Source organism: Bombina bombina, chromosome 3 (genome assembly GCF_027579735.1).
Source record: "Bombina bombina isolate aBomBom1 chromosome 3, aBomBom1.pri, whole genome shotgun sequence".
NCBI classification, from domain to species: domain Eukaryota; kingdom Metazoa; phylum Chordata; class Amphibia; order Anura; family Bombinatoridae; genus Bombina; species Bombina bombina.
In genome coordinates this window covers 1,059,650,532-1,059,677,720 of record NC_069501.1, presented here as the reverse complement: position 1 = coordinate 1,059,677,720, position 27,189 = coordinate 1,059,650,532, and the positions used below count along the sequence as shown (strand labels likewise).

At 40.4% G+C, this 27,189-nt stretch overlaps 1 protein-coding gene across 1 annotated transcript in view; it reads left to right on the top strand.

Moving 5' to 3' along the window:
- Positions 1 to 27,189, top strand: part of ESPL1 (extra spindle pole bodies like 1, separase) — an 810,416-nt gene that overhangs the window by 318,557 nt on the left and 464,670 nt on the right. Inside the window, exons 11-13 of the mRNA XM_053708312.1 lie at positions 9,559 to 9,698; positions 9,985 to 10,119; positions 10,291 to 10,410. Of these exons, the coding sequence (XP_053564287.1) occupies positions 9,559 to 9,698; positions 9,985 to 10,119; positions 10,291 to 10,410 (395 nt within the window). The remainder of the gene's footprint in view (positions 1 to 9,558; positions 9,699 to 9,984; positions 10,120 to 10,290; positions 10,411 to 27,189) is intronic.

Below are 27,189 nucleotides of genomic sequence, written 5' to 3'. Positions count from 1 at the left end.
CTCCGACTGTTGTTTTTGATAACTGTCATGATAAACTCTCTAATGCAGATTGTATTTCCATTAGTAATAATCCATTACCTGTTGTTGTTCCTTCAACATCTAATGTTCAGGATGTCCCTGTTAATGTAAAAGAATTTGTTTCTAAATCTATTAGGAAGGCTCTGTCTGTTATTCCTCCTTCCAGCAAGCGTAAAAGGTCTTTTAAAACTTCTCATATTTCAGATGAATTTTTAAGTGACCGTCGTCATTCTGTCTTATCTGTTTCTGATGAGGATCTGTCTGGTTCAGAAGATTCTGCCTCAGATATTGACACTGATAAATCTTCATATTTATTTAAGATGGAGTTTATTCGTTCTTTACTTAAAGAAGTGTTAATTGCATTAGATATGGAGGAGTCTAGTCCTCTTGATAGTAAATCTACTAAGCGTTTAAATTTGGTTTTTAAACCTCATGTAGTTATTCCTGAAGTTTTTCCAGTTCCTGATGCTATTTTAGAAGTAATTTCTAGGGAATGGAATAGTTTGGGTACTTAATTTACTCCTCAAAGGTTTAGGAAATTGTACCCTGTGCCATCTGATAGATTAGAATTTTGGGATAAAATTCCTAAAGTTGATGGGGTTATTTCTACTCTTGCTAAACGTACTACTATTCCTACGGCGGATAGTACTTCTTTTAAGGATCCTTTAGACAGGAAGCTTGAATCCTTTCTAAGGAGAGCTTATTTATGTTCAGGTAATCTTCTTAGACCTGCTATTTCTTTGGCTGATGTTGCTGCAGCTTCAACTTTCTGGTTTGAGGCTTTAGCGCAACAAGTGTCAGACCATAATGCTTATAGCATTGTTAAACTTCTTCAACATGCTAATAACTTTATTTGTGATGCCATTTTTGATATCATTAGAATTGATATCAGATATATGTCTTTAGCCATCTTAGCTAGAAGAGCTCTATGGCTTAAATCTTGGAATGCAGATATGACTTCTAAGTCAACTTTGCTTTCTCTTTCTTTCCAAGGTAATACATTATTTGGTTCACAGTTGGATTCTATTATTTCAACTGTTACTGGGGGGAAAGGAACTTTTTTGCCTCAGGACAAAAAATCTAAAGGTAAATACAGGGCTGCTAATCGTTTTCGTTCCTTTCGTCAGAATAAGGAACAAAAGACTGACCCTTCCCCTAAAGGAACGGTTTCTGTTTGGAAACCTTCTCCAGTCTGGAATAAATACAAGCCTTTTAGAAAGTCAAAACCAGCTCCCAAATCCGCATGAAGGTGCGGCCCTCATTCCAGCACAGCTGGTAGGGGGCAGGTTACGATTTTTCAAAGATATTTAGTTCAATTCGATTCACAATCTTTGGATTCAGAACATTGTTTCACAAGGGTACAGAATAGGTTTCAAGGTAAGGCTGCCTGTGAGAAGATTTTTTTCTCTCACACATTCCAGTAAACCCAGTGAAGGCTCAGGCATTTCTGAAATGTGTTTCAGACCTAGAGTCGGCTGGGGTAATTATGCCAGTTCCAGTTCTGGAACGGGGTCTTGGGGTTTTACTCAAATCTATTCATTGTACCAAAGAAGGAGAATTCCTTCAGACCAGTTCTGGATCTAAAAATATTGAATCGTTATGTGAGAATACCAACATTCAAAATGGTAACTATAAGGACTATTCTGCCTTTTGTTCAGCAAGGGCATTATATGTCCACAATAGATTTACAGGATGCATATCTTCATATTCCATGATCATCCAGATCACTTTCAGTTTCTGAGATTCTCTTTTCTAGACAAGCATTACCAGTTTCTTGCCCTTCCGTTTGGCCTAGCAACAGCTCCAAGGATCTTTTCAAAGGTTCTCGGTGCCCTTCTCTCTGTAATCAGAGAACAGGGTATTGCGGTGTTTCCTTATTTGGACGATATCTTGGTACTTGCTCAGTCTTTACATTCTGCAGAATCTCATACGAATCAACTTGTGTTGTTTCTTCAAAGACATGGTTGGAGGATCAATTTACCAAAGAATTCTTTGATTCCTCAGACAAAGGTAACCTTTTTGGGCTTTCAAATAGATTCAGTGTCCATGACTTTGTCTTTAACAGAAAAGAGACGTCTGAAGTTGGTTTCAGCTTGTCGAACCCTTCAGTCTCAATCATTCCCTTCGATAGCTTTTTGCATGGAAATTCTAGGTCTCATGACTGCTGCATCGGACGCGATCCCCTTTGCTCGTTTTCACATGAGACCTCTTCAGCTTTTTATGTTGAACCAGTGGTGCAGGGATTATACAAGGATATCACAAATAATATCCTTAAATCCCAATGTTCGATCTTCTCTGACTTGGTGGTTAGATCACCATCGTTTAATTCAAGGGGCCTTTTTTGTTCGTCCAACCTGGACTGTGATCTTGACAGATGCGAGTCTTTCAGGTTGGGGAGCTGTATGGGGATCTCTGACAGCGCAGGGGGTTTGGGAATCTCAGGAGGCGAGATTACCAATCAACATTTTGCGATTTTCAGAGCTCTCCAGTTCTGGCCTCTTCTGAAAAGAGAATTGTTTATTTGTTTTCAGACGGACAATGTCACAACCGTGGCGTATGTTAATCATCAAGGTGGGACTCACAGTCCTCAAGCTATGAGAGAAGTATCTTGGATACTTGTATGGGCGGAATCCAGCTCTTGTCTAATTTTTGCGGTTCACATCCCAGGTGTAGACAATTGGGAAGCGGATTATCTCAGTCGCCAGACGTTACATCTGGGCGAATGGTCTCTTCACCCAGAGGTATTTCTTCAGATTGAGAAAGAGAAAAGACAACGGCACTACGGTTGCTGTGTCCCACTATATATCCTGTTCTCATAGGTGTGAGAAATCTCAAAAAATGTATGAGTGGGGACTTAGGTGCTGTACATTAGAAGAAGCAAACTGGAATAATCAATTGCAAGCAACAATTGAGAGAATGTACATATTTAGCACTCAACAGCAAATAAAGGGTAAATGGCTATGAATACCTAGGTAGAAGGCCCAGGAAAGTCAAATTAAAACTTAACTTTTATTTCATCAAATAATAAAAAAAGTGGGGTGAGGTATTTTAAAATTCCAACCAGTGTGAAGATAGGAGAATGCAACCAATAAGTGGTATGCTCTCCAAGTGATATACACTCTGGAATGGGGTAAGGTATATGCAAATATATATATATATATATATAGATTCAGGATATGCCCATAAATTCTGAAATTATATTAATTGCAAAGATATCGTACCCCCTATTTTTAGGTAATCTTCTTATATCGAGATGATTAGTGATAATACTAGTATTTAGAGAACCACGGATTGAAATGTCCCTATTGGGTATTGTAGTATCAGAGTATTAAACGTGGGTGTAATGCTCTGAACTGTCCTGCAGTTGTATGATCAGACCAAAGTAAATACACACTGAAAGTTACTAGGATCTTATATTAATACTTCAAGATACATATTGTTGCAAGACTAGAAAATAGTAAATGTGCCCTTGGTAATATATTTATTGGGTGCTGGGTACTGAAAGGTTTTTAACCTCTATATAACGAACTTACTCTAAATACAGTAGCATATAGACTGCTTAACTTCTGGTAACAAAACAGGCGGAGGAATAATCCAATGTTGTTTAGCTATATTCAGTATTGGTTGTGGTTTGTCGAATTATTGTATTAATTGTGTTCCTGAGAACGTTATAAAAATGGAAAAATTCACTCTGTATGTACTCCCATTTCAATTTAGGTGATCCTTTTATTATAGCATTGCACTCCGTTTGTGCTTAACTTAATAATGTTTAGGATTTAAATAGACAACTGGTTATCACCTGTTCAGGTGGGAAGCTGTTTTTGAAGCAGCAGCTATAATATCAGGATATTTTTGAAATGTTTTCCTTTTACACAGCCCTCGTTGTGATACCGCCAATTTCTTGGATCAATACTGCAGATTATACTGTGCAAAGTCTGCTTAGCTATAAGAGGATTGAATTATTATTATTAAAAAAAGTTAGTACCAGTATCTTTGTCAGTGTGTTTGGTGCACTGTAGAGGTAACCCCTGTATTATGGTTTAAGTAGTACTCCAGGGTATTAAATCAAAATATATACGTAGTAGGATTATTTTAGAACCAATAAGGGACACTCCGGTATTAAAGTTAATATATTTATAATTACCGGTTTTGGAACTTAACAGGGTCTCTATACGATTGAGACCTAGAGAGATCAGAGCTGAACTTGCTCACGGCTTGGAATAAAAGTACACATACTGAATCTCAAATTAGACTCCTATAGGTAAGGTACTTGTAGAAATATGTGGAATTAGGTAACACTCACACACAGAGACATACCATTTTTAAATTAAATTCTAATAAAGCATTCTACCACAATTCACACAGTTGTTTAAGTTTAAAAATGGAGAATATTCTCCAGCTTCCCTGACATGTTTCGCCAAAAAAGGCTTTGTCAAAGGTATTGGAGTCTAATTTGAGATTCAGTATGTGTACAGCAAGTTCAGCTCTGATCTCTCTAGGTCTCAATCGTATAGAGACCCTGTTAAGTTCCAAAACCGGTAATTATAAATATATTAACTTTAATACCGGAGTGTCCCTTATTGGTTCTAAAATAATCCTATTACGTATATATTTTGATTTAATACCCTGGAGTACTACTTAAACCATAATACAGGGGTTACCTCTACAGTGCACCAAACACACTGACAAAGATACTGGTACTAACTTTTTATAATAATAATTCAATCCTCTTATAGCTAAGCGGACTTTGCACAGTATAATCTGCAGTATTGATCCAAGAAATTGGCGGTATCACAACGAGGGCTGTGTAAAAGGAAAACATTTCAATAATATCCTGATATTATAGCTGCTGCTTCAAAAACAGCTTCCCACCTGAACAGGTGATAACCAGTTGTCTATTTAAATCCTAAACATTATTAAGTTAAGCACAAACGGAGTGCAATGCTATAATAAAAGTATCACCTAAATTGAAATGGGAGTACATACAGAGTGAATTTTTCCATTTTTATAACGTTCTCAGGAACACAATTAATACAATAATTCGACAAACCACAACCAATACTGAATATAGCTAAACAACATTGGATTATTCCTCCGCCTGTTTTGTTACCAGAAGTTAAGCAGTCTATATGCTACTGTATTTAGAGTAAGTTCGTTATATAGAGGTTAAAAACCTTTCAGTACCCAGCACCCAATAAATATATTACCAAGGGCACATTTACTATTTTCTAGTCTTGCAACAATATGTATCTTGATGTATTAATATAAGATCCTAGTAACTTTCAGTGTGTATTTACTTTGGTCTGATCATACAACTGCAGGACAGTTCAGAGCATTACACCCACGTTTAATACTCTGATACTACAATACCCAATAGGGACATTTCAATCCGTGGTTCTCTAAATACTAGTATTATCACTCATCCTCTCGATATAAGAAGATTACCTAAAAATAGGGGGTACGATATCTTTGCAATTAATATAATTTCAGAATTTATGGGCATATCCTGAATCTATATATATATATATATATATATATATATATATATATATATATATATATATATATATATATATATATATATATATATATATAATTGCATATACTTTACCCCATTCCAGAGTGTATATCACTTGGAGAGCATACCACTTATTGGTTGCATTCTCCTATCTTCACACTGGTTGGAATTTTAAAATACCTCACCCCCCTTTTTTATTATTTGATGAAATAAAAGTTAAGTTTTAATTTGCCTTTCCTGGGCCTTCTACCTAGGTATTCATGGCCATTTACCCTTTATTTGCTGTTGAGTGCTAAATATGTACATTCTCTCAATTGTTGCTTGCAATTGATTATTCCAGTATTTCTTCAGATTGTTCAGATCTGGGGACTTCCAGAAATAGATCTGATGGCCTCTCATCTAAACAAGAAACTTCCCAGGTATCTGTCCAGATCCAGGGATCCTCAGGCGGAAGCAGTGGACGCGTTGTCGCTTCCTTGGAATTATCATCCTGCCTATATCTTTCCGCCTCTAGTTCTTCTTCCAAGAGTGATTTCCAAAATTCTAATGGAATGTTCGTTTGTTCTGCTGGTGGCTCCAGCATGGCCTCACTGGTTTTGGTATGCGCATCTCATTCGGATGGCCAGTTGCCAACCTTGGACACTTCCGTTAAGACCAGACCTTCTATCTCAACGCCCTTTTTTCCATCAGGATCTCAAATCATTAAATTTGAAGGTATGGAAATTGAACGCTTGATTCTTAGTCATAGAGGTTTCTCTGACTTAGTAATTAATACTATGTTACAGGCTCGTAAATCTGTGTCTAGGACGATTTATTATCGAGTCTGGAAGACTTACATTTCTTGGTGTTCTTCTCATAAATTCTCTTGGCATTCTTTTAGAATTCCTAGAATTTTACAGTTTCTTCAGGATGGTTTAGATAAGGGTTTGTCTGCAAGTTCTTTGAAAGGACAAATCTCTGCTCTTTCTATTCTTTTTCACAGAAAGATTGCTAATCTTCCTGATATTCATTGTTTTGTACAGGCTTTGGTTCGTATCAAGCCTGTTATTATGTCAATCTCTCCTCCTTGGAGTCTTAATTTGGTTCTGAGGGCTTTACAGGCTCCCCCGTTTGAACCTATGCATTCTCTGGATATTAAATTACTTTCTTGGACAGTTTTGTTCCTTTTGGCCATCTCTTCTGCTAGAAGAGTTTCTGAGTTATCTGCTCTTTCTTGTGAATCTCCTTTCTTGATTTTTCATCAGGATAAGGCGGTGTTGCGGACTTCATTTCAATTTTTACATAAGGTTGTGAATTCTAACAACATTAGTAGAGAAATTGTTGTCCCTTCATTGTGTCCTAATCCTAAGAATTCAAAGGAGAGATTTTTACATTCTTTGGATGTAGTAAGAGCTTTGAAATATTATGTTGAAGCTACTAAAGATTTTAGAAAGACTTCTAGTCTATTTGTTATCTTTTCTGGTTCCAGGAAAGGTCAGAAGGCTTCTGCCATTTCTTTGGCATCTTGGTTAAAGTCTTTGATTCATCATGCTTATATAGAGTCGGGTAAGTCGCCGCCTCAAAGGATTACGGCTCATTCTACTAGGTCAGTTTCTACTTCCTGGGCTTTTAGGAATGAAGCTTCGGTTGATCAGATTTGCAAAGCAGCAACTTGGTCTTCTTTGCATACTTTTACTAAATTCTACCATTTTGATGTTTTCTCTTCTTCTGAAGCAGTTTTTGGTAGAAAAGTACTTCAGGCAGCTGTTTCAGTTTGATTCTTCTGCTTATGATTTCAGTTTTTTTCATTATTGAGATTAAAATTTTTTGATTTGGGTTGTGGATTATTTTTCAGCGGAATTGGCTGTCTTTATTTTATCCCTCCCTCTCTAGTGACTCTTGCGTGGAAGTTCCACATCTTGGGTATCTGCTATCCCATACGTCACAAGCTCATGGACTCTTGCTAATTACATGAAAGAAAACATAATTTATGTAAGAACTTACCTGATAAATTCATTTCTTTCATATTAGCAAGAGTCCATGAGACCCACCCTTTTTGTGGTGGTTATGATTTTTTTGTATAAAGCACAATTATTCCGATTCCTTATTTTTGATGCTTTCGCTTCTTTCTTATCACCCCACTTCTTGGCTATTCGTTAAACTCAATTGTGGGTGTGATGAGGGTTGTATTTATAGGCATTTTGAGGTTTGGGAAACTTTGTCCCTCCTGGTAGGAATGTATATCTCATACGTCACTAGCTCATGGACTCTTGCTAATATGAAAGAAATGAATTTATCAGGTAAGTTCTTACATAAATTATGTTTTCTGAGTTTTCATCAGGATAAAGCGGTGTTGCGGACTTCATTTAATTTTTGACCTAAAGTAGTGAATTCTAACAACATTAGTAGAGAAATGGTTGTCCCTTCTTTGTGTCCTAATCCTAAGAATTCTCTGGAGAGATCTTTACATTCTTTGGATGTAGTTAGAGCTTTGAAATATTATGTTGAAGCTATTAAAGATTTCAGGAAGACTTCTAGTCTATTTGTTGTCTTTTCTGGTTCTAGGAAAGGTCAGAAGGCCTCTGCCATTTCTTTGGCATCTTGGTTAAAGTCTTTGATTCATCATGCTTATGTGGAGTCGGGTAAATCCCCGCCTCAAAGGATTACGGCTCATTCTACTAGGTCAGTTTCTACTTCCTGGGCTTTTAAGAATGAAGCCTCTGTTGGTCAGATTTGCAAAGCAGCAACTTGGTCTTCTTGGCATACTTTTACTAAATTCTACCATTTTGATGTTTTTTCTTCTTCTGAAGCAGTTTTTGGTAGAAAAGTACTTCAGGCAGCTGTTTCAGTTTGGTTCTTCTGCTTATAATTTCAGTTGTTTTCATTTAAGATTAAAATTTTTTGATTTGGGTTATGGATTATTTTTTTCAGCTGAATTGGCTGTCTTTATTTAATCCCTCCCTCTCTAGTGACTCTTGCGTGGAAGTTCCACATCTTGGGTATCTGCTATCCCATACGTCACTAGCTCATGGACTCTTGCCAATTACATGAAAGAAAACATAATTTATTTAAGAACTTACCTGATAAATTCATTTCTTTCATATTGGCAAGAGTCCATGAGGCTCACCCTTTTTGTGGTGGTTATGATTTTTTTGTATAAAGCACAATTTTTCCAAAACCTTGTTTGATGCTTTCGCTCCTTTCTTATCACCCCACTTCTTGGCTATTCGTTAAACTGAATTGTGGGTGTGGTGAGGGGTGTATTTATAGGCATTTTGCGGTTTGGGAAACTTTGCCCCTCCTGGTAGTAATGTATATCCCATACGTCACTAGCTCATGGACTCTTGCCAATATTAAAGAAATGAATTTATCTGGTAAGTTCTTACATAAATTATGTTTTTTTTCTTTCATGATTCAGATAGAGAATACAATTTTAAACAACTTTCTAATTTACTTCTATTATCTAATTTGTTTCATTCTTTTGGTATCATTAAATGAAGCAGCAGCAATGCTATAATGATTTCTAACTGAACACATTGGTGAGCCAATCACAATCGATATATATATATATATATATATATATATATATATATATATATATATATATATATATATATATATATATATATATATATATATATATATATATATATACAGTCACCAATCAACAGCTAGATCCTAGGTTCTCTGCTGCTCCTGAGCTTACCTAGGTAAACCTTTCAGCAAAGGATAACAAGATAATGAAGCAAATTAAATGATCAAAGTAAATGGGAAAGTTGTTTAAAATTATATTCCCTATCCTAATCATGAATGAAAAATGTTGGGTTTAGTGTCCCTTTAAGCACTGGCTGGGGTGTGTCTGCCGCCTCCTGGTGGCCAGGTGGTGAATTTCCCAACAGTAATTAATGGAATCCTGGACTCTCCATGCCAGGAAAGAAAATAATTAATCAGGTAAGCATACATTTTAAAACAAGAGAGACAGAGGGTGCCACATAGTGCAGGTAAAAATAAGACAAAAAGTAGGATTTTGTTTTATCTTCCAGGTCCCATGAAAAGTCTAGATGAGGCCCTTGCTTTATGGAAGTGTATTCTTTCTGGCCCTGAAACACCGTCACTGAGCAGCACTGAACAAACAGTCTTTTCCTTACAACTTCTTGGTTCCTTGTACAGACTTATGGGGAAGGTTAGTATGTGTTTGTACAATTGATGACAACTTAGTAGCCACATAGCATGTGTGCTGCTGGTTTCTCAGTATTCTAATGACCCAATAATATATTGCTATCTATAATCTTTCCCTGGGATTTGTCAGGTCCTGTCATTGTATGTATGTTATGTTGTATCACACAGATACATAGCTCTTTATTGGCAGCAACCTCATTGTGTGTGATTTCTATATGCTCTGAAATGTAAATGATCAGTCATGTTTTATAACCTAGCTTGTGGTATGTACTTTTTTTTTTTTTTTTAAGCCTCTGAAGTCCATTGAAAGCTTCCAGCTGGCCTGTCATCTTTCTCATTCTTTGAGGGATAATATTAGAGAGGTTGGGGCCCTCTGCCAGCTCACCAGGCTTCTGTTCTACTTAAACAGTCCTCAACATGCACAGGTATATTTGGCTACTTGTATTAATTTTTTAACGCTTGCTTCTTCATAAAGATTGTTAAAGAATGTCTACCATATTTCTTCTGAAGGATAGAAGCTTTAAGTTGTTGGAGATGATCTGCAAACCTGGTTTAATCTCTTTTTTTCACTAGCTGTTCCTATCCTATCTTTTCAGATCACCCTTCAAGAGGCAGAAAGAATATTACAATCTGCTGACCGTAACAATGAAAGTTACACTTTGTATGAATTGTCTTGTCAGCTTCTCCACAGCCAACTTTACAGATACACAGACCAGGTATTGTAGGCAATGGCCAGGGTCTATATATGGGCTGAAGAGACTTTTCTTGATTATCCATCCAGCATGAGAAACCCTGTTTCTACCTCCAGATACCATTTCCTTTATTTCAGCCCAGAAAACCTGTTCTTAATCTATATTTTCCCTCATTTCATAAGGAGTTTTTTTTATCTTAATCATTGAGTCTGTTTTCATTTAAATGACCAGTAAACACAGTAGATTTGCATAATCAACTGCAAGATAAGACAATATAATAGCAGTTATGTATTTCTCTTGTAAGGTGTATCCAGTCCACTGATCATCCTTTACTTGTGGGATATTCTCCTTCCCAACAGGAAGCTGCAAGAGGATCACCCACAGCAGAGCTGTCTATATAGCTCCTCCCCTAACTGCCACTACCAGTCATTCTCTTGCAGCTCTCGACAAGATAGGAAGTAGCTAGAGAGATGTGGTGAATTTATGTAGTTTATCTTCAATCAAAAGTTTATTATTTTCAAATGGTTCCGGAGTTGTACTGTTTTAGCCTCAGGCAGAAAGTTGAAGAAGAGTCTGCCTCTGGTTTTTGATGATCTTAGCAGCTTGTAACTAAGATCCATTGCTGTTCTCACACATAACTGAAGAGATGAGGTAACTTCAGCTGGGGGAATGGCATGCAGGGTCTCCTGCTATGAGGTATGTGCAGTTTAAATTTTTCTAGAGAAATGAATATGCTAGAAAGTGCTGTTAATACCGGATTTATTTAAGGTAAGCCTGATTACAGTGATTTAATAACGACTAGTATCATGCTTGCTGTAAAAGGTAATATTCTTATTACTTTCTCACATTACTGAAAATAAGATAACGTTTGCTGGAAGTGTTTAAACGTTTTTTTCTACATATTGGTGATAAAACTTTATTGGGGCCCAGTTTTTTCCACATGGCTGGTTAGATTTTGTCTAGGGATAGTTTTTTATGGCCCTCTCACTGTGAGTACAGGTTGGGAGGGGCCTAATTTCAGGCCTAAATCATGCAGTAGTTTTTGCAGCTTGAGACTTCCAGCTTCCCTAGGAGTCCCCTGAACACTTAGGACCTCTAAAAAGGGTTTTTGTGCCTTCAAAAGTCGTTGTATGGGCAAGTAAGTCCACAGCAGAGCTGTGGCAGTTTGTTGTGACTGTTAAAAAAAGTTAATCGTTTTTTTGATCCGTTTTTGAAACTAAGGGGTTAATCATCCATTTGCATGTGGGTGCAATGCTCTGTTAGTCTATTATACACACTGTAAAAATTTCGTAAGATTTACTGCTTTTTATCACTGTTTTTCAATTTCTGACAAAATTTGTTTCTCTTAAAGGCACAGTACCGTTTTTATTTTTTGCTTGTTTACATTTATCAAAGTGTTTTCCAAGCTTGCTGGTCTCATTGCTAGTCTGTTTAAACATGTCTGACATAGAGGAAACTCCTTGTTCATTATGTTTAGAAGCCATTGTGGAACCCCCTCTTAGAATGTGTACCAAATGTACTGATTTTACTTTGTTATAAAGATCATATTCTGTCTTTAAAAGATTTATCACCAGAGGAAATTGACAAGGGGGAAGTTATGCCGACTAACTCGCTCCACGTGTCAGAACCTTTGACTCCCGCTCAAATGGCGCCAAGTACATCTAGCGCGCCCATGGCGTTTACTTTACAAGACATGGCGGCAGTTATGGATCATACCCTTACAGCGGTATTGTCCAAACTGCCAGGGTTACAAGGAAAGCGAGACAGCTCTGGGACTAGAAAAAATACAGAGCTCTCTGACGCTTTAGTAGCTATGTCTGATATCCCCTCACAATATGCAGAAGCTGAGGCAGGAGAGCTTCTTTCTGTGGCTGATTTTTCTGACTCAGGGAAGATGCTTCAACCTGATTCTGATATGTCTACATTTAAATTTAAGCTTGAACACCTCCACGTGTTGCTCAGGGAGGTTTTAGCTACTCTGGATGACTGTGACACCATTATAGTGCCAGAGAAATTGTGTAGATTGGATAAATACTATGCAGTGCCCGTTTACACTGATGTTTTTCCAATACCTGAAAGGTTTTCAGAAATTATTACTGAGGAATGGGATAGACCAGGTGTACCGTTCTCTCCCCCTCCTATTTTTAAGAAAATGTTTCCAATAGATGCCGCTACACGGGACTTATGGCAAACGGTCCCTAAGGTGGAGGGAGCAGTTTCTACCCTAGCTAAGCGTACAACTATTCCCGTCGAGGACAGTTGTGCTTTCTCCAACATTGGTGTGTCCGGTCCACGGCGTCATCCTTACTTGTGGGAATATCTCTTCCCCAACAGGAAATGGCAAAGAGTCCCAGCAAAGCTGGCTATATAGTCCCTCCTAGGCTCCGCCCACCCCAGTCATTCTCTTTGCCGTTGCACAGGCAACATCTCCACGGAGATGGTTAAGAGTTTTTTGGTGTTTAAATGTAGTTTTTTATTCTTCTATCAAGTGTTTGTTATTTTAAAATAGTGCTGGTATGTACTATTTACTCTGAAACAGAAAAGGATGAAGATTTCTGTTTGTGAGAGGAAGATGATTTTAGCAGACAGTAACTAAAATCGATTGCTGTTTCCACATAGGACTGTTGAGATAAAGTAACTTCAGTTGGGGGAAACAGTTAGCAGACTTTTCTGCTTAAGGTATGACTAGCCATATTTCTAACAAGACCATGTAATGCTAGAAGGCTGTCATTTCCCCTCATGGGGACCGGTAAGCCATTTTCTTAGTCAAGCAAACAGAATAAAGGGCTTAATATGTGCTATAAAACAGGTAGACACTTTTATGGGCTAAATAGATTGCTTTATTTGGGCATTTTATACATGTTTATGCTGATAATTCTCATTTATAAACTTGGGGAACGTTTTTTTAACGGCAGGCACTATGTTAGACACCTTTTCCAGTCAGGGAGGGCCTTCCCAGTTGTAGGCTGAGCCTCATTTTCGCGCCGTTACTGCGCAGTTGTTTTTTGAGAGCAAGACATGCAGATGCATGTGTGAGGATCTGAAAGTAGCTGGAAAAGTTTCTAGAAGGCGTCATTTGGTATCGTATTCCCCTCTGGGCTTGGTTAGGTCACAGCAAAGGCTATAGCTGGGACTGTATAGGGGTTAAATTTGTAAACGGCTCCGTTTCCGTTATTTTAAGGGTTAAAGCTCTGAAAATTGGCGTGCAATACTCTTAATGCTTTAAGACACTGTGGTGAAATTTTGGTAATTTTTGAACAATTCCTTCATACTTTTTCACATATTCAGTAATAAAGTGTTTTCTGTTTAAAATTTAAAGAGACAGTAACGGTTTTGTTTTAAAACGTTTTTTGTGCTTTATTGACAAGTTTAAGCCTGTTTAACATGTCTGTGCCTTCGGATAAGCTATGTTCTATATGTATGAAAGCCAATGTGTCTCCCCATTTAAATTTGTGTGATAATTGTGCCATAGCGTCCAAACAAAGTAAGGACAGTACTGCCACAGATAATGAAATTGCCCAAGATGATTCCTCAGATGAGGGGAGTAAACATGATACTACATCATCTCCTACTGTGTCTACACCAGTTTTGCCCACGCAGGAGACCCCTAGTACATCTAGCGCGCCAATGCTTATTACCATGCAACAATTGACGGCTGTAATGGATAACTCCATAGCAAATATTTTATCCAAAATGCCTACATATCAGAGAAAGCGCGATTGCTCTGTTTTAAACACTGAAGAGCAGGAGGGCGCTGATGATAATTGTTCTGTCATACCCTCACACCAATCTGAAGTGGCCATGAGGGAGGTTTTGTCAGATGGGGAAATTTCAGATTCAGGAAAAATTTCTCAACAAGCTGAACCTGATGTTGTGACATTTAAATTTAAATTAGAACATCTCCGCGCACTGCTTAAGGAGGTGTTATCTACTCTGGATGATTGTGACAACTTGGTCATTCCAGAGAAATTATGCAAGATGGACAAGTTCCTAGAGGTTCCGGTGCACCCCGGCGCTTTTCCTATACCCAAGCGGGTGGCGGACATAGTGAATAAGGAGTGGGAAAAGCCTGGGATACCTTTTTGTTTCCCCCCCCCTATATTTAAGAAATTATTTCCTATGGTCGACCCCAGAAAGGACTTATGGCAGACAGTCCCTAAGGTCGAGGGGGCAGTTTCTACTCTAAACAAGCGCACTACTATTCCTATCGAGGATAGTTGTGCTTTCAAAGATCCTATGGATAAAAAATTGGAGGGTTTGCTTAAAAAGATTTTTGTACAGCAAGGTTACCTTCTACAACCCATTTCGTGCATTGTTCCTGTCACTACAGCAGCGTGGTTCTGGTTCGAGGAACTAGAAAAGTCGCTCAGTAGGGAGACTCCATATGAGGAGGTTATGGACAGAGTTCACACACTTAAGTTGGCTAACTCTTTCATTTTAGATGCCGCTTTGCAATTAGCTAGATTAGCGGCGAAAAATTCAGGGTTTGCAATCGTGGCGCGCAGAGCGCTTTGGCTAAAGTCTTGGTCAGCGGATGTGTCATCCAAGACAAAATCCCTTTCAAAAGTAAAACTCTATTTGGACCAGAATTGAAAGAGATTATCTCAGACATCACTGGGGGAAAGGGCCACGCCCTTCCACAAGATAGGCCTTTCAAGGCCAAGAATAAGTCTAATTTTCGTTCCTTTCGCAATTTCAGGAACGGACCGGCCTCTAATTCTGCATCCTCTAAGCAAGAGGGTAATGCCTCACAACCCAAACCAGCCTGGAAACCGATGCAAGGCTGGAACAAGGGTAAGCAGGCCAAGAAGCCTGCTGCTGCTAACAAAACAGCATGAAGGAGTAGCCCCCGATCCGGGACCGGATCTAGTAGGGGGAAGACTCTCTCTCTTTGCTCAGGCTTGGGCAAAAGATGTTCAGGATCCCTGGGCACTAGAAATAGTTTCTCAGGGTTATCTTCTGGAATTCAGGGAACTACCCCCAAGGGGAAGGTTCCACATGTCTCACTTATCCTTAAACCAAATAAAGAGACAGGCGTTCTTACATTGTGTAGAAGACCTGTTAAAGATGGGAGTGATACACCCAGTTCCACTAAAGGAACAAGGAATGGGATTTTATTCAAATCTGTTCGTAGTTCCCAAAAAAGAGGGAACTTTCAGACCAATTTTGGACTTGAAGATCCTAAACAAATTTCTCAGGGTACCATCGTTAGAGATGGAAACCATTCGAACGATTCTACCCACTATCCAGGAAGGTCAATTTATGACTACCGTGGATCTAAAGGATGCGTACCTACATATTCCTATCCACAAAGAACATCATCAGTTCCTAAGGTTTGCCTTTCTGGACAAACATTACCAGTTTGTGGCCCTCCCATTCGGGTTAGCCACTGCTCCAAGGATTTTCACAAAGGTACTAGGGTCCCTTCTAGCGGTTCTAAGACCGAGGGGCATTGCAGTAGTACCTTACTTGGACGACATTCTAATACAAGCGTCGTCCCTGTCAAAAGCAAAGGCTCATACAGACATCGTTCTGGCCTTTCTCAGATCACACGGATGGAAGGTGAACATAGAAAAAAGTTCTCTGTCTCCGTCAACAAGAGTTCCCTTCTTGGGAACAATAATAGATTCCTTAGAAATGAGGATTTTTCTGACAGAGGTCAGAAAGTCAAAACTTCTAAGCACTTGTCAAGTTCTTCATTCTGTTCCACGTCCTTCCATAGCGCAGTGCATGGAAGTAGTAGGATTGATGGTTGCAGCAATGGACATAGTTCCTTTTGCACGAATTCATCTAAGACCATTACAACTGTGCATGCTCAAACAGTGGAATGGGGACTATACAGACTTGTCTCCAATGATTCAAGTAGATCAGAAGACCAGAGATTCACTCCGTTGGTGGCTGACCCTGGACCATCTATCCCAGGGAATGAGCTTCCGCAGACCAGAGTGGGTCATTGTCACGACCGACGCCAGTCTAGTGGGCTGGGGTGCGGTCTGGGAATCCCTGAAAGCTCAGGGACTATGGTCTCGGGAAGAGTCTCTTCTCCCGATAAACATTCTGGAACTAAGAGCGATCTTCAATGCTCTCAGGGCTTGGCCTCAGCTAGCAAAGGCCAGATTCATAAGATTCCAATCAGACAACATGACGATTGTTGCGTTTATCAATCATCAGGGGGGAACAAGGAGTTCCCTGGCGATGAAAGAAGTGACCAAAATAATTCAAATGGCGGAGGATCACTCCTGCCACCTATCTGCGATCCACATCCCAGGTGTGGAAAACTGGGAAGCGGATTATCTGAGTCGTCAGACATTCCATCCGGGGGAGTGGGAACTCCACCCGGAGATCTTTGCCCAACTAACTCAATTATGGGGCATTACAGACATGGATCTGATGGCGTCTCATCAGAACTTCAAGGTTCCTTGCTACGGGTCCAGATCCAGGGATCCCAAGGCGACTCTAGTAGATGCACTAGTAGCACCTTGGACCTTCAACCTAGCTTATGTATTTCCACCGTTTCCTCTCATTCCCAGGCTGGTAGCCAGGATCAAACAGGAGAGGGCCTCGGTGATCTTGATAGCTCCTGCTTGGCCACGCAGGACTTGGTATGCAGACCTGGTGAATATGTCATCGGTTCCACCATGGAAGCTACCTTTGAGACAGGACCTTCTTGTTCAGGGTCCATTCGAACATCCAAATCTGGTCTCCCTCCAGCTGACGGCTTGGAGATTGAACGCTTGATTCTATCAAAGCGTGGGTTTTCAGATTCTGTGATAGATACTCTGGTTCAGGCCAGAAAACCGGTAACTAGAAAGATTTACCATAAAATATGGAAAAGATATATCTGTTGGTGTGAATCCAAAGGATTCCCATGGAATAAGATTAAAAATTCCTAAGATTCTCTCCTTTCTACAAGAAGGTTTGGAGAAAGGATTATCTGCAAGTTCTCTAAAGGGACAGATCTCTGCTTTATCTGTCTTACTACACAAACGACTGGCAGCTGTGCCAGATGTTCAAGCATTTGTTCAGGCTCTGATTAGGATCAAGCCTGTTTACAGACCTTTGACTCCTCCCTGGAGTCTAAATCTAGTTCTTTCAGTTCTTCAAGGGGTTCCGTTTGAACCTTTACATTCCATAGATATTAAGTTACTATCTTGGAAAGTTTTGTTTTTGGTTGCTATTTCTTCTGCTAGAAGAGTTTCAGAGTTATCTACTCTGCAGTGTTCTCCGCCCTATCTGGTGTTCCATGCAGATAAGGTGGTTTTGCGAACTAAGCCTGGTTTTCTTCCAAAGGTTGTTTCTAACAAGAATATTAACCAGGAGATAGTTGTACCTTCTTTATGTCCGAATCCAGTTTCAAAGAAGGAACGTCTGTTACACAATTTGGACGTAGTCTGTGCTCTAAAATTCTATTTAGAGGCTACAAAAGATTTCAGACAAACATCTTCTTTGTTTGTTGTCTATTCTGGTAAAAGGAGAGGTCAAAAGGCGACTTCTACCTCTCTTTCCTTTTGGCTTAAAAGCATCATCCGATTTGCTTATGAGACTGCCGGATGGCAGCCTCCTGAAAGAATCAATGCTCACTCCACTAGGGCTGTGGCTTCCACATGGGCCTTCAAGAACGAGGCTTCTGTTGACCAGATATGTAAGACAGCGACTTGGTCTTCACTGCACACTTTTGCCAAATTTTACAAATTTGATACTTTTGCTTCTTCGGAGGCTATTTTTGGGAGAAAGGTTTTGCAAGCCGTGGTGCCTTCCGTTTAGGTAACCTGATTTGCTCCCTCCCTTCATCCGTGTCCTAAAGCATTGGTATTGGTTCCCACAAGTAAGGATGACGCCGTGGACCGGACACACCAATGTTGGCGAAAACAGAATTTATGCTTACCTGATAAATTACTTTCTCCAACGGTGTGTCCGGTCCACGGCCCGCCCTGGTTTTTTAATCAGGTCTGATGAATTATTTTCTCTAACTACAGTCACCACGGTACCATATGGTTTCTCCTATATATTTCCTCCTGTCCGTCGGTCGAATGACTGGGGTGGGCGGAGCCTAGGAGGGACTATATGGCCAGCTTTGCTGGGACTCTTTGCCATTTCCTGTTGGGGAAGAGATATTCCCACAAGTAAGGATGACGCCGTGGACCGGACACACCGTTGGAGAAAGTAATTTATCAGGTAAGCATAAATTCTGTTTTCCTAGATCCAATGGATAAAAATTTAGAGGGTTACCTTAAGAAAATGTTTATTCAACAAGGTTTTATTCTCCAGCCTCTTGCATGCATTGCCCCGGTCACTGCTGCTGCGGCCTTCTGGTTTGAGTCTCTGGAAGAGGCCTTACAGGTAGAAACTCCATTGGATGATATACTTGACAAGCTTAAAGCGCTTAAGCTAGCCAATTCATTTGTTTCTGACGCCGTTGTTCATTTAACCAAACTAACGGCTAAGAATTCAGGTTTCTCCTGTTAAGTGTGGTCAGTCCACGGGTCATCATTACTTCTGGGATATTATCTCCTCCCCTACAGGAAGTGCAAGAGGATTCACCCAGCAGAGCTGCTATATAGCTCCTCCCCTCTACGTCACCTCCAGTCATTCTCTTGCACCCCAACGAATAGATAGGATGTGTGAGAGGACTGTGGTGATTTAATTAGTTTATTACCTTCAATCAAAAGTATGTTATTTTATAATAGCACCGGAGTGTGTTATTCATTCTCTGGTAGAATTTGAAGAAGAATCTACCGGAGTTTTTTTTCTATGATTTTAGCCGGAGTAGTTAAGATCATATTGCTGTTTCTCGGCCATCTGAGGAGAGGTAAACTTCAGATCAGGGGACAGCGGGCAGATTAATCTGCAAAGAGGTATGTAGCAGTTTGTTATTTTCTGACATGGAATTGATGAGAAAATCCTGCCATACCGTTATAATGTAAACTCAGCCTTAAATGCAGTAGATGTAGCTGGTATCAGGCTGTCATGTATGTATATTTTACACTTCAGTATTCTGGGGAATGGTACTTCACTGGATTTATACTGTATGCATAGACTTAACCGAATTTGCAGGGACTTGCAATAGGTTTTAAATAACAATTAATTTATTGAGGTTAAACGTTTTTTTGCTGGCATGTAAAAACGTTTATTTCTCTGAGGTACTGGGTGAAAAAATGTTTTGGGCACTATTTTTTCCACTTGGCAATAGTTTTTGTTTAAATTAAAGCAGTTCACTGATCTCTCTCACTGTTATGTGTGAGGGGGAGGGGCCATTTTTGGCGCTTTTACTACGCATCAAAAAACTCAGTCAGAGGTTCATTTTCTTCCTGCATGATCCGGTTCATCTCTACAGAACTCAGGGATCTCCAAAGCCTTTTTTTGAGGGAGGTAATCATCACAGCAGAGCTGTGAAGATTGTAGTTGACTGTGATAAAAAACGTTTATTTGTGTATTTTTTCTGCTGCATGGGTTAGTTATCCTTTGCTAATGGGAACAATCCTTTGCTAAAATTGTATATTTCTGACAAAGATTGATGCTATAACTTAATTATTTTCAACTGTCATAATTTTTTCTGTGCTTCTTATAGGCACAGTTCGTTTTCATATTATTGTAAATTACTTGAAAAAGCATTTCCAAGTTGCTAGTTAATTGCTAGTGTGTTAAACATGTCTGATTCAGAGGAAGATACATGTGCTATATGTGCTAATGCCAAAGTGGAGCCCAATAGAAGTTTATGTACTAACTGTATTGATGCTACTTTAAATAAAAGTCAATCTGTACAAATTGAACATATTTCACCAGACAACGAGGGGAGAGTTATGCCGACTAACTCGCCTCACGTGTCAGTACCTGCATCTCCCGCTCGGGAGGTGCGTGATATTGTAGCGCCGAGTACATCTGGGCGGCCATTTCAAATCACATTACAGGATATGGCTACTGTTATGACTGAAGTTTTGGCTAAATTACCAGAACTTAGAGGCAAGCGTGATCACTCTGGGGTGAGAACAGAGTGCGCTGATAATATTAGGGCCATGTCAGACACTGCGTCACAGGCGGCAGAACATGAGGACGGAGAACTTCATTCTGTGGGTGACGGTTCTGATCCAAATAGATTGGATTCAGATATTTCAAATTTTAAATTTAAGCTGGAAAACCTCCGTGTATTACTAGGGGAGGTGTTAGTGGCTCTGAATGATTGTAACACAGTTGCAATACCAGAGAAAATGTGTAGGTTGGATAAATATTTTGCGGTACCGGCGAGTACTGATGTTTTTCCTATACCTAAGAGACTTACTGAAATTGTTACTAAGGAGTGGGATAGGCCCGGTGTGCCGTTCTCACCCCCTCCGATATTTAGAAAAATGTTTCCAATAGACGCCACCACACGGGACTTATGGCAAACGGTCCCTAAGGTGGAGGGAGCAGTTTCTACTTTAGCTAAGCGTACCACTATCCCGGTGGAGGATAGCTGTGCCTTTTCAGATCCAATGGATAAAAAATTAGAGGGTTACCTTAAGAAATTGTTCAACAAGGTTTTATATTGCAACCTCTTGCATGTATTGCGCCTGTCACGGCTGCAGCAGCATTTTGGTTTGAGTCTCTGGAAGAGACACTTCAATCATCTACACTAGATGAGATTACAGACAAACTTAAAGCCCTTAAGTTAGCTAACTCATCTATTTCAGATGCCGTAGTACATTTAACTAAACTTACGGCTAAGAATTCCGGATTTGCCATTCAGGCACGCAGAGCACTGTGGCTAAAATCCTGGTCAGCTGATGTTACTTCTAAATCTAAATTGCTTAATATACCTTTCAAAGGGCAAACCTTATTCGGGCCCGGGTTGAAAGAGATTATCGCTGACATTACAGGAGGTAAAGGCCATGCCCTGCCTCAGGACAAAGCCAAACCTAGGGCTAGACAGTCTAATTTTCGTTCCTTTCGTAATTTCAAAGCAGGAACAGCATCAACCTCCTCTGCACCAAAACAGGAAGGAGCTGTTGCTCGCTACAGACAAGGCTGGAAACCTAACCAGTCCTGGAACAAGGGCAAGCAGGCCAGGAAACCTGCTGCTGCCCCTAAGACAGCATGAATCGAGGGCCCCCGATCCGGGACCGGATCTAGTAGGGGGCAGACTTTCTCTCTTCGCCCAGGCTTGGGCAAGAGATGTTCAGGATCCCTGGGCGTTAGAGATCATATCTCAGGGATACCTTCTGGACTTCAAATCCTCTCCCCCAAGAGGGAGATTTCATCTGTCAAGGTTATCAACAAACCAAATAAAGAAAGAAGCGTTCCTACGCTGCGTACAAGATCTTTTATTAATGGGAGTGATCCATCCAGTTCCGCGGTCGGAACAAGGACAAGGGTTTTACTCAAATCTGTTTGTAGTTCCCAAAAAAGAGGGAACTTTCAGGCCAATCTTGGATTTAAAGATCCTAAACAAATTCCTAAGAGTTCCATCGTTCAAGATGGAAACGATTCGAACAATTTTGCCCATGATCCAAGAGGGTCAGTACATGACCACAGTGGATTTAAAGGATGCTTACCTTCACATACCGATTCACAGAAATCATTACCGGTATCTAAGGTTTGCCTTTCTAGACAGGCATTACCAGTTTGTAGCTCTTCCATTCGGACTGGCTACGGCTCCAAGAATCTTCACAAAGGTTCTGGGTACTCTTCTGGCGGTACTAAGACCGCGAGGAATTTCGGTAGCTCCGTACCTAGACGACATTCTGATACAAGCTTCAAGCTTTCAAACTGCCAAGTCTCATACAGAGTTAGTACTGGCATTTCTAAGGTCGCATGGATGGAAGGTGAACGAAAAGAAGAGTTCTCTCTTTCCACTCACAAGAGTTCCCTTCTTGGGGACTCTGATAGATTCTGTAGAAATGAAGATTTACCTGACAGAAGACAGGTTAACAAAGCTTCAAAATGCATGCCGTGTCCTTCATTCCATTCAACACCCGTCAGTAGCTCAATGCATGGAGGTGATCGGCTTAATGGTAGCGGCAATGGACGTAGTACCTTTTGCACGCCTACATCTCAGACCGCTGCAATTGTGCATGCTAAGTCAGTGGAATGGGGATTACTCAGATTTGTCCCCCACTCTGAATCTGAATCAAGAGACCAGAAATTCTCTTCTATGGTGGCTTTATCGGCCACACCTGTCCAGGGGGATGCCATTCAGCAGGCCAGACTGGACAATTGTAACAACAGACGCCAGCCTACTAGGCTGTCTGGAATTCTCTGAAGGCTCAGGGACTATGGAATCAGGAGGAGAGTCTCCTTCCAATAAACATTCTGGAATTGAGAGCAGTTCTCAATGCCCTTCTGGCTTGGCCCCAGTTAACAACTCTGGGGTTCATCAGGTTTCAGTCGGACAACATCACGACTGTAGCTTACATCAACCATCAGGGAGGGACAAGAAGCTCCCTAGCAATGATGGAAGTATCAAAGATAATTCGCTGGGCAGAGTCTCACTCTTGCCACCTGTCTGCAATCCACATCCCGGGAGTGGAGAACTGGGAGGCGGATTTCTTAAGTCGTCAGACTTTTCATCTGGGGGAGTGGGAACTTCATCCGGAGGTCTTTGCCCAGATACTTCGACGTTGGGGCAAACCAGAGATAGATCTCATGGCGTCTCGTCAGAACGCCAAGCTTCCTCGCTACGGGTCCAGATCCAGGGATCCGGGAGCGGTTCTGATAGATGCTTTGACAGCACCTTGGACCTTCGGGATGGCTTATGTGTTTCCACCCTTCCCGATGCTTCCTCGATTGATTGCCAGAATCAAACAGGAGAGAGCATCAGTGATTCTAATAGCACCTGCATGGCCACGCAGGACTTAGTATGCAGATCTAGTGGACATGTCATCCTGTCCGCCTTGGTCTCTACCTCTGAAACAGGACCTTCTGATCCAGGGTCCATTCAAACATCAAAATCTAACTTCTCTGAAGCTGACTGCTTGGAAATTGAACGCTTGATTTTATCAAAAGGTGGGTTTTCTGAGCCAGTTATTGATACCTTAATACAGGCTAGGAAGCCTGTTACCAGAAGGATTTACCATAAAATATGGCGTAAATACTTATATTGGTGCGAATCCAAGAGTTACTCATGGAGTAAGGTTAGGATTCCAAGGATATTGTCTTTTCTACAAGAAGGTTTAGAAAAGGGGTTATCCGCTAGTTCTTTAAAGGGACAGATTTCAGCTCTGTCCATTCTTTTACACAAACGTCTGTCAGAAGTTCCGGACGTTCAAGCTTTTTGTCAGGCTTTAGCTAGGATCAAGCCTGTGTTTAAAACTGTTGCTCCGCCATGGAGTTTGAACTTAGTTCTTAATGTTTTACAGGGTGTTCCGTTTGAACCCCTTCATTCCATTGATATCAAGTTATCTTGGAAAGTTCTGTTTTTAATGGCTATTTCCTCGGCTCAAAGAGTCTCTGAGTTATCTGCCTTACATTGTGATTCTCCTTATCTGATTTTTCATTCAGACAAGGTAGTTCTGCGTACTAAACCTGGGTTCCTACCTAAGGTGGTCACTAACAGGAATATCAATCAAGAGATTGTTGTTCCATCCTTGTGTCCTAATCCTTCCTCGAAGAAGGAACGTCTGCTACACAATCTAGATGTAGTCCGTGCCCTGAAATTTTATCTACAGGCAACTAAGGAGTTTCGTCAAACGTCTTCCCTGTTTGTCGTTTATTCTGGCCAGAGGAGAGGTCAAAAAGCTTCGGCTACCTCTCTCTCTTTTTGGCTTCGTAGCATAATACGATTAGCCTATGAGACTGCTGGACGGCAGCCTCCTGAAAGAATTACAGCTCATTCTACTAGAGCTGTGGCTTCCACTTGGGCCTTTAAGAATGAGGCTTCTGTTGAACAGATTTGCAAGGCTGCAACTTGGTCTTCTCTTCATACTTTTTCCAAATTTTACAAATTTGACACTTTTGCTTCTTCGGAGGCTGTTTTTGGGAGAAAGGTTCTTCAGGCAGTGGTTCCCTCCGTATAAAGAGCCTGCCTGTCCCTCCCGTCATCCGTGTACTTTTGCTTTGGTATTGGTATCCCAGAAGTAATGATGACCCGTGGACTGACCACACTTAACAGGAGAAAACAAAATTTATGCTTACCTGATAAATTCATTTCTCCTGTAGTGTGGTCAGTCCACGGCCCGCCCTGTTTTTTATGGCAGGCCAAAAAATTTTTTGGATTATACTCCAGTCACCACTACACCCTTGGGCTTCTCCTTTCTCGTTGGTCCTTTGGTCGAATGACTGGAGGTGACGTAGAGGGGAGGAGCTATATAGCAGCTCTGCTGGGTGAATCCTCTTGCACTTCCTGTAGGGGAGGAGATAATATCCCAGAAGTAATGATGACCCGTGGACTGACCACACTACAGGAGAAATGAATTTATCAGGTAAGCATAAATTTTGTTTTTGCTATACAGGCTCGTAGGACGCTATGGCTTAAATCCTGGTCAGCTGATGTTACTTCAAATTCTAAGCTTCTCAACATTCCCTTCAAGGGGCAGACCCTATTCAGGCCTGGACTGAAGGAGATCATTTCTGATATTACTGGAGGAAAAGATCATGCCCTTCCTCTGGATAGGTCTAATAAATTAAGGACCAAACAAACTAATTTCTCCAACATTGGTGTGTCCGGTCCACGGCGTCATCCTTACTTGTGGGATATTCTCTTCCCCAACAGGAAATGGCAAAGAGTCCCAGCAAAGCTGGTCACATGATCCCTCCTAGGCTCCGCCCACCCCTGTCATTCTCTTTGCCGTTGCACAGGCAACATCTCCACGGAGATGGTTAAGAGTTTTTTGGTGTTTAAATGTAGTTTTTATTCTTCTATCAAGTGTTTATTTTAAAATAGTGCTGGTATGTACTATTTACTCTGAAACAGAAAAGGATGAAGATTTCTGTTTGTAAGAGGAAGATGATTTTAGCAGACAGTAACTAAAATCGATTGCTGTTTCCACACAGGACTGTTGAGATGAAGTAACTTCAGTTGGGGGAAACAGTTAGCAGACCTTTCTGCTTAAGGTATGACTAGCCATATTTCTAACAAGACCATGTAATGCTGGAAGGCTGTCATTTCCCCTCATGGGGACCGGTAAGCCATTTTCTTAGTCAAATATAAAAGAATAAAGGGCTTAAAAAAGGGCTTAAAAACTGGTAGACATTTTTATGGGCTAAAACGATTGCTTTATTGGGGCATATTATGCAGGTTGTAGCTAATAATTGGCATTATAATCTTGGGGAACGTTTAAAAAACGGCAGGCACTGTGTTGGACACCTTTTTTTAGTCTGGGGGCCTTTCTAGTTATAGACTCAACCTCATTTTCGCGCCATTACTGCGCAGTTGTTTTTGGAGAGCAAGGCATGCAGATGCATGTGTGAGGATCTAAGAATCACTAAAAAAGCTTCTAGAAGGCGTCATTTGGTATCGTATTCCCCTCTGGGCTTGGTTGGGTCTCAGCAAAGCATATAGCTGGGACTGTATAGGTGTTAAATTTTAAAACGTCTCCGGTTCCGTTAATTTAAGGGTTAAAGCTCTGAAATTTGGTGTGCAATACTTTTAATGCTTTAAGACACTGTGGTGAAATTTTGGTGAATTTTGAACAATTCCTTCATACTTTTTCACATATTCAGTAATAAAGTGTTTTCAGTTTGAAATTTAAAGTGACAGTAACGGTTTTATTTTAAAACGTTTTTTGTGCTTTGTTGACAAGTTTAAGCCTGTTTAACATGTCTGTACCATCAGATAAGCTATGTTCTATATGTATGAAAGCCAATGTGTCTCCCCATTTAAATTTATGTGATAATTGTGCCATAGTGTCCAAACAAAGTAAGGACAGTAATGCCACAGATAATGATTCCTCAAATGAGGGGAGTAAACATGATACTACATCATCCCCTACTGTGTCTACACCAGTTATGCCCACACAGGAGGCCCCTAGTACATCTAGTGCGCCAATACTTATTACCATGCAACAATTAACGGCTGTAATGGATAACTCCATAGCAAATCTTTCTTCTGTTAAGTGTGATCAGTCCACGGGTCATCATTACTTCTGGGATATTAACTGCTCCCCTACAGGAAGTGCAAGAGGATTCACCCAGCAGAGCTGCATATAGCTCCTCCCCTCTACGTCACTCCCAGTCATTCTCTTGCACCCAGCAACTAGATAGGTCGTGTGAGAGGACTATGGTGATTATACTTAGTTTTATATCTTCAATCAAAAGTTTGTTATTTTAAAATAGCACCGGAGTGTGTTATTACCTCTCTGGCAGAGTTTGAGGAAGAATCTACCAGAGTTTTGCTATGATTTTAGCCGGAGTAGTTAAGATCATATTGCTGTTCTCGGCCATCTGAGGAGTGAGGTAAACTTCAGATCAGGGGACAGCGGGCAGATGAATCTGCATAGAGGTATGTAGCAGTTTTTATTTTCTGACAATGGAATTGATGAGAAAATCCTGCCATACCGATATAATGTCATGTATGTATACTTTACACTTCAGTATTCTGGGGAATGGTACTTCACTAGAATTACACTGTAAGAAAGACATAAAGCTGTTTAATAACTAGAGATTATGTTTAACGTTTTTGCTGGAATGTAAAATCGTTTTCATTTGCTGAGGTACTGAGTGAATAAATGTTTGGGCACCATTTTTCCACTTGGCAGTTGCTTAAATCTGTTTTTTCTGTCAGTTTCTGTTCTCCCTCACTGCTGTGTGTGTGGGGGAGGGGCGCTTTTACTATGCATCAAATATTTCAGTCAGCAACTCATTGTATTCCCTGCATGATCTGGTTCATCTCTA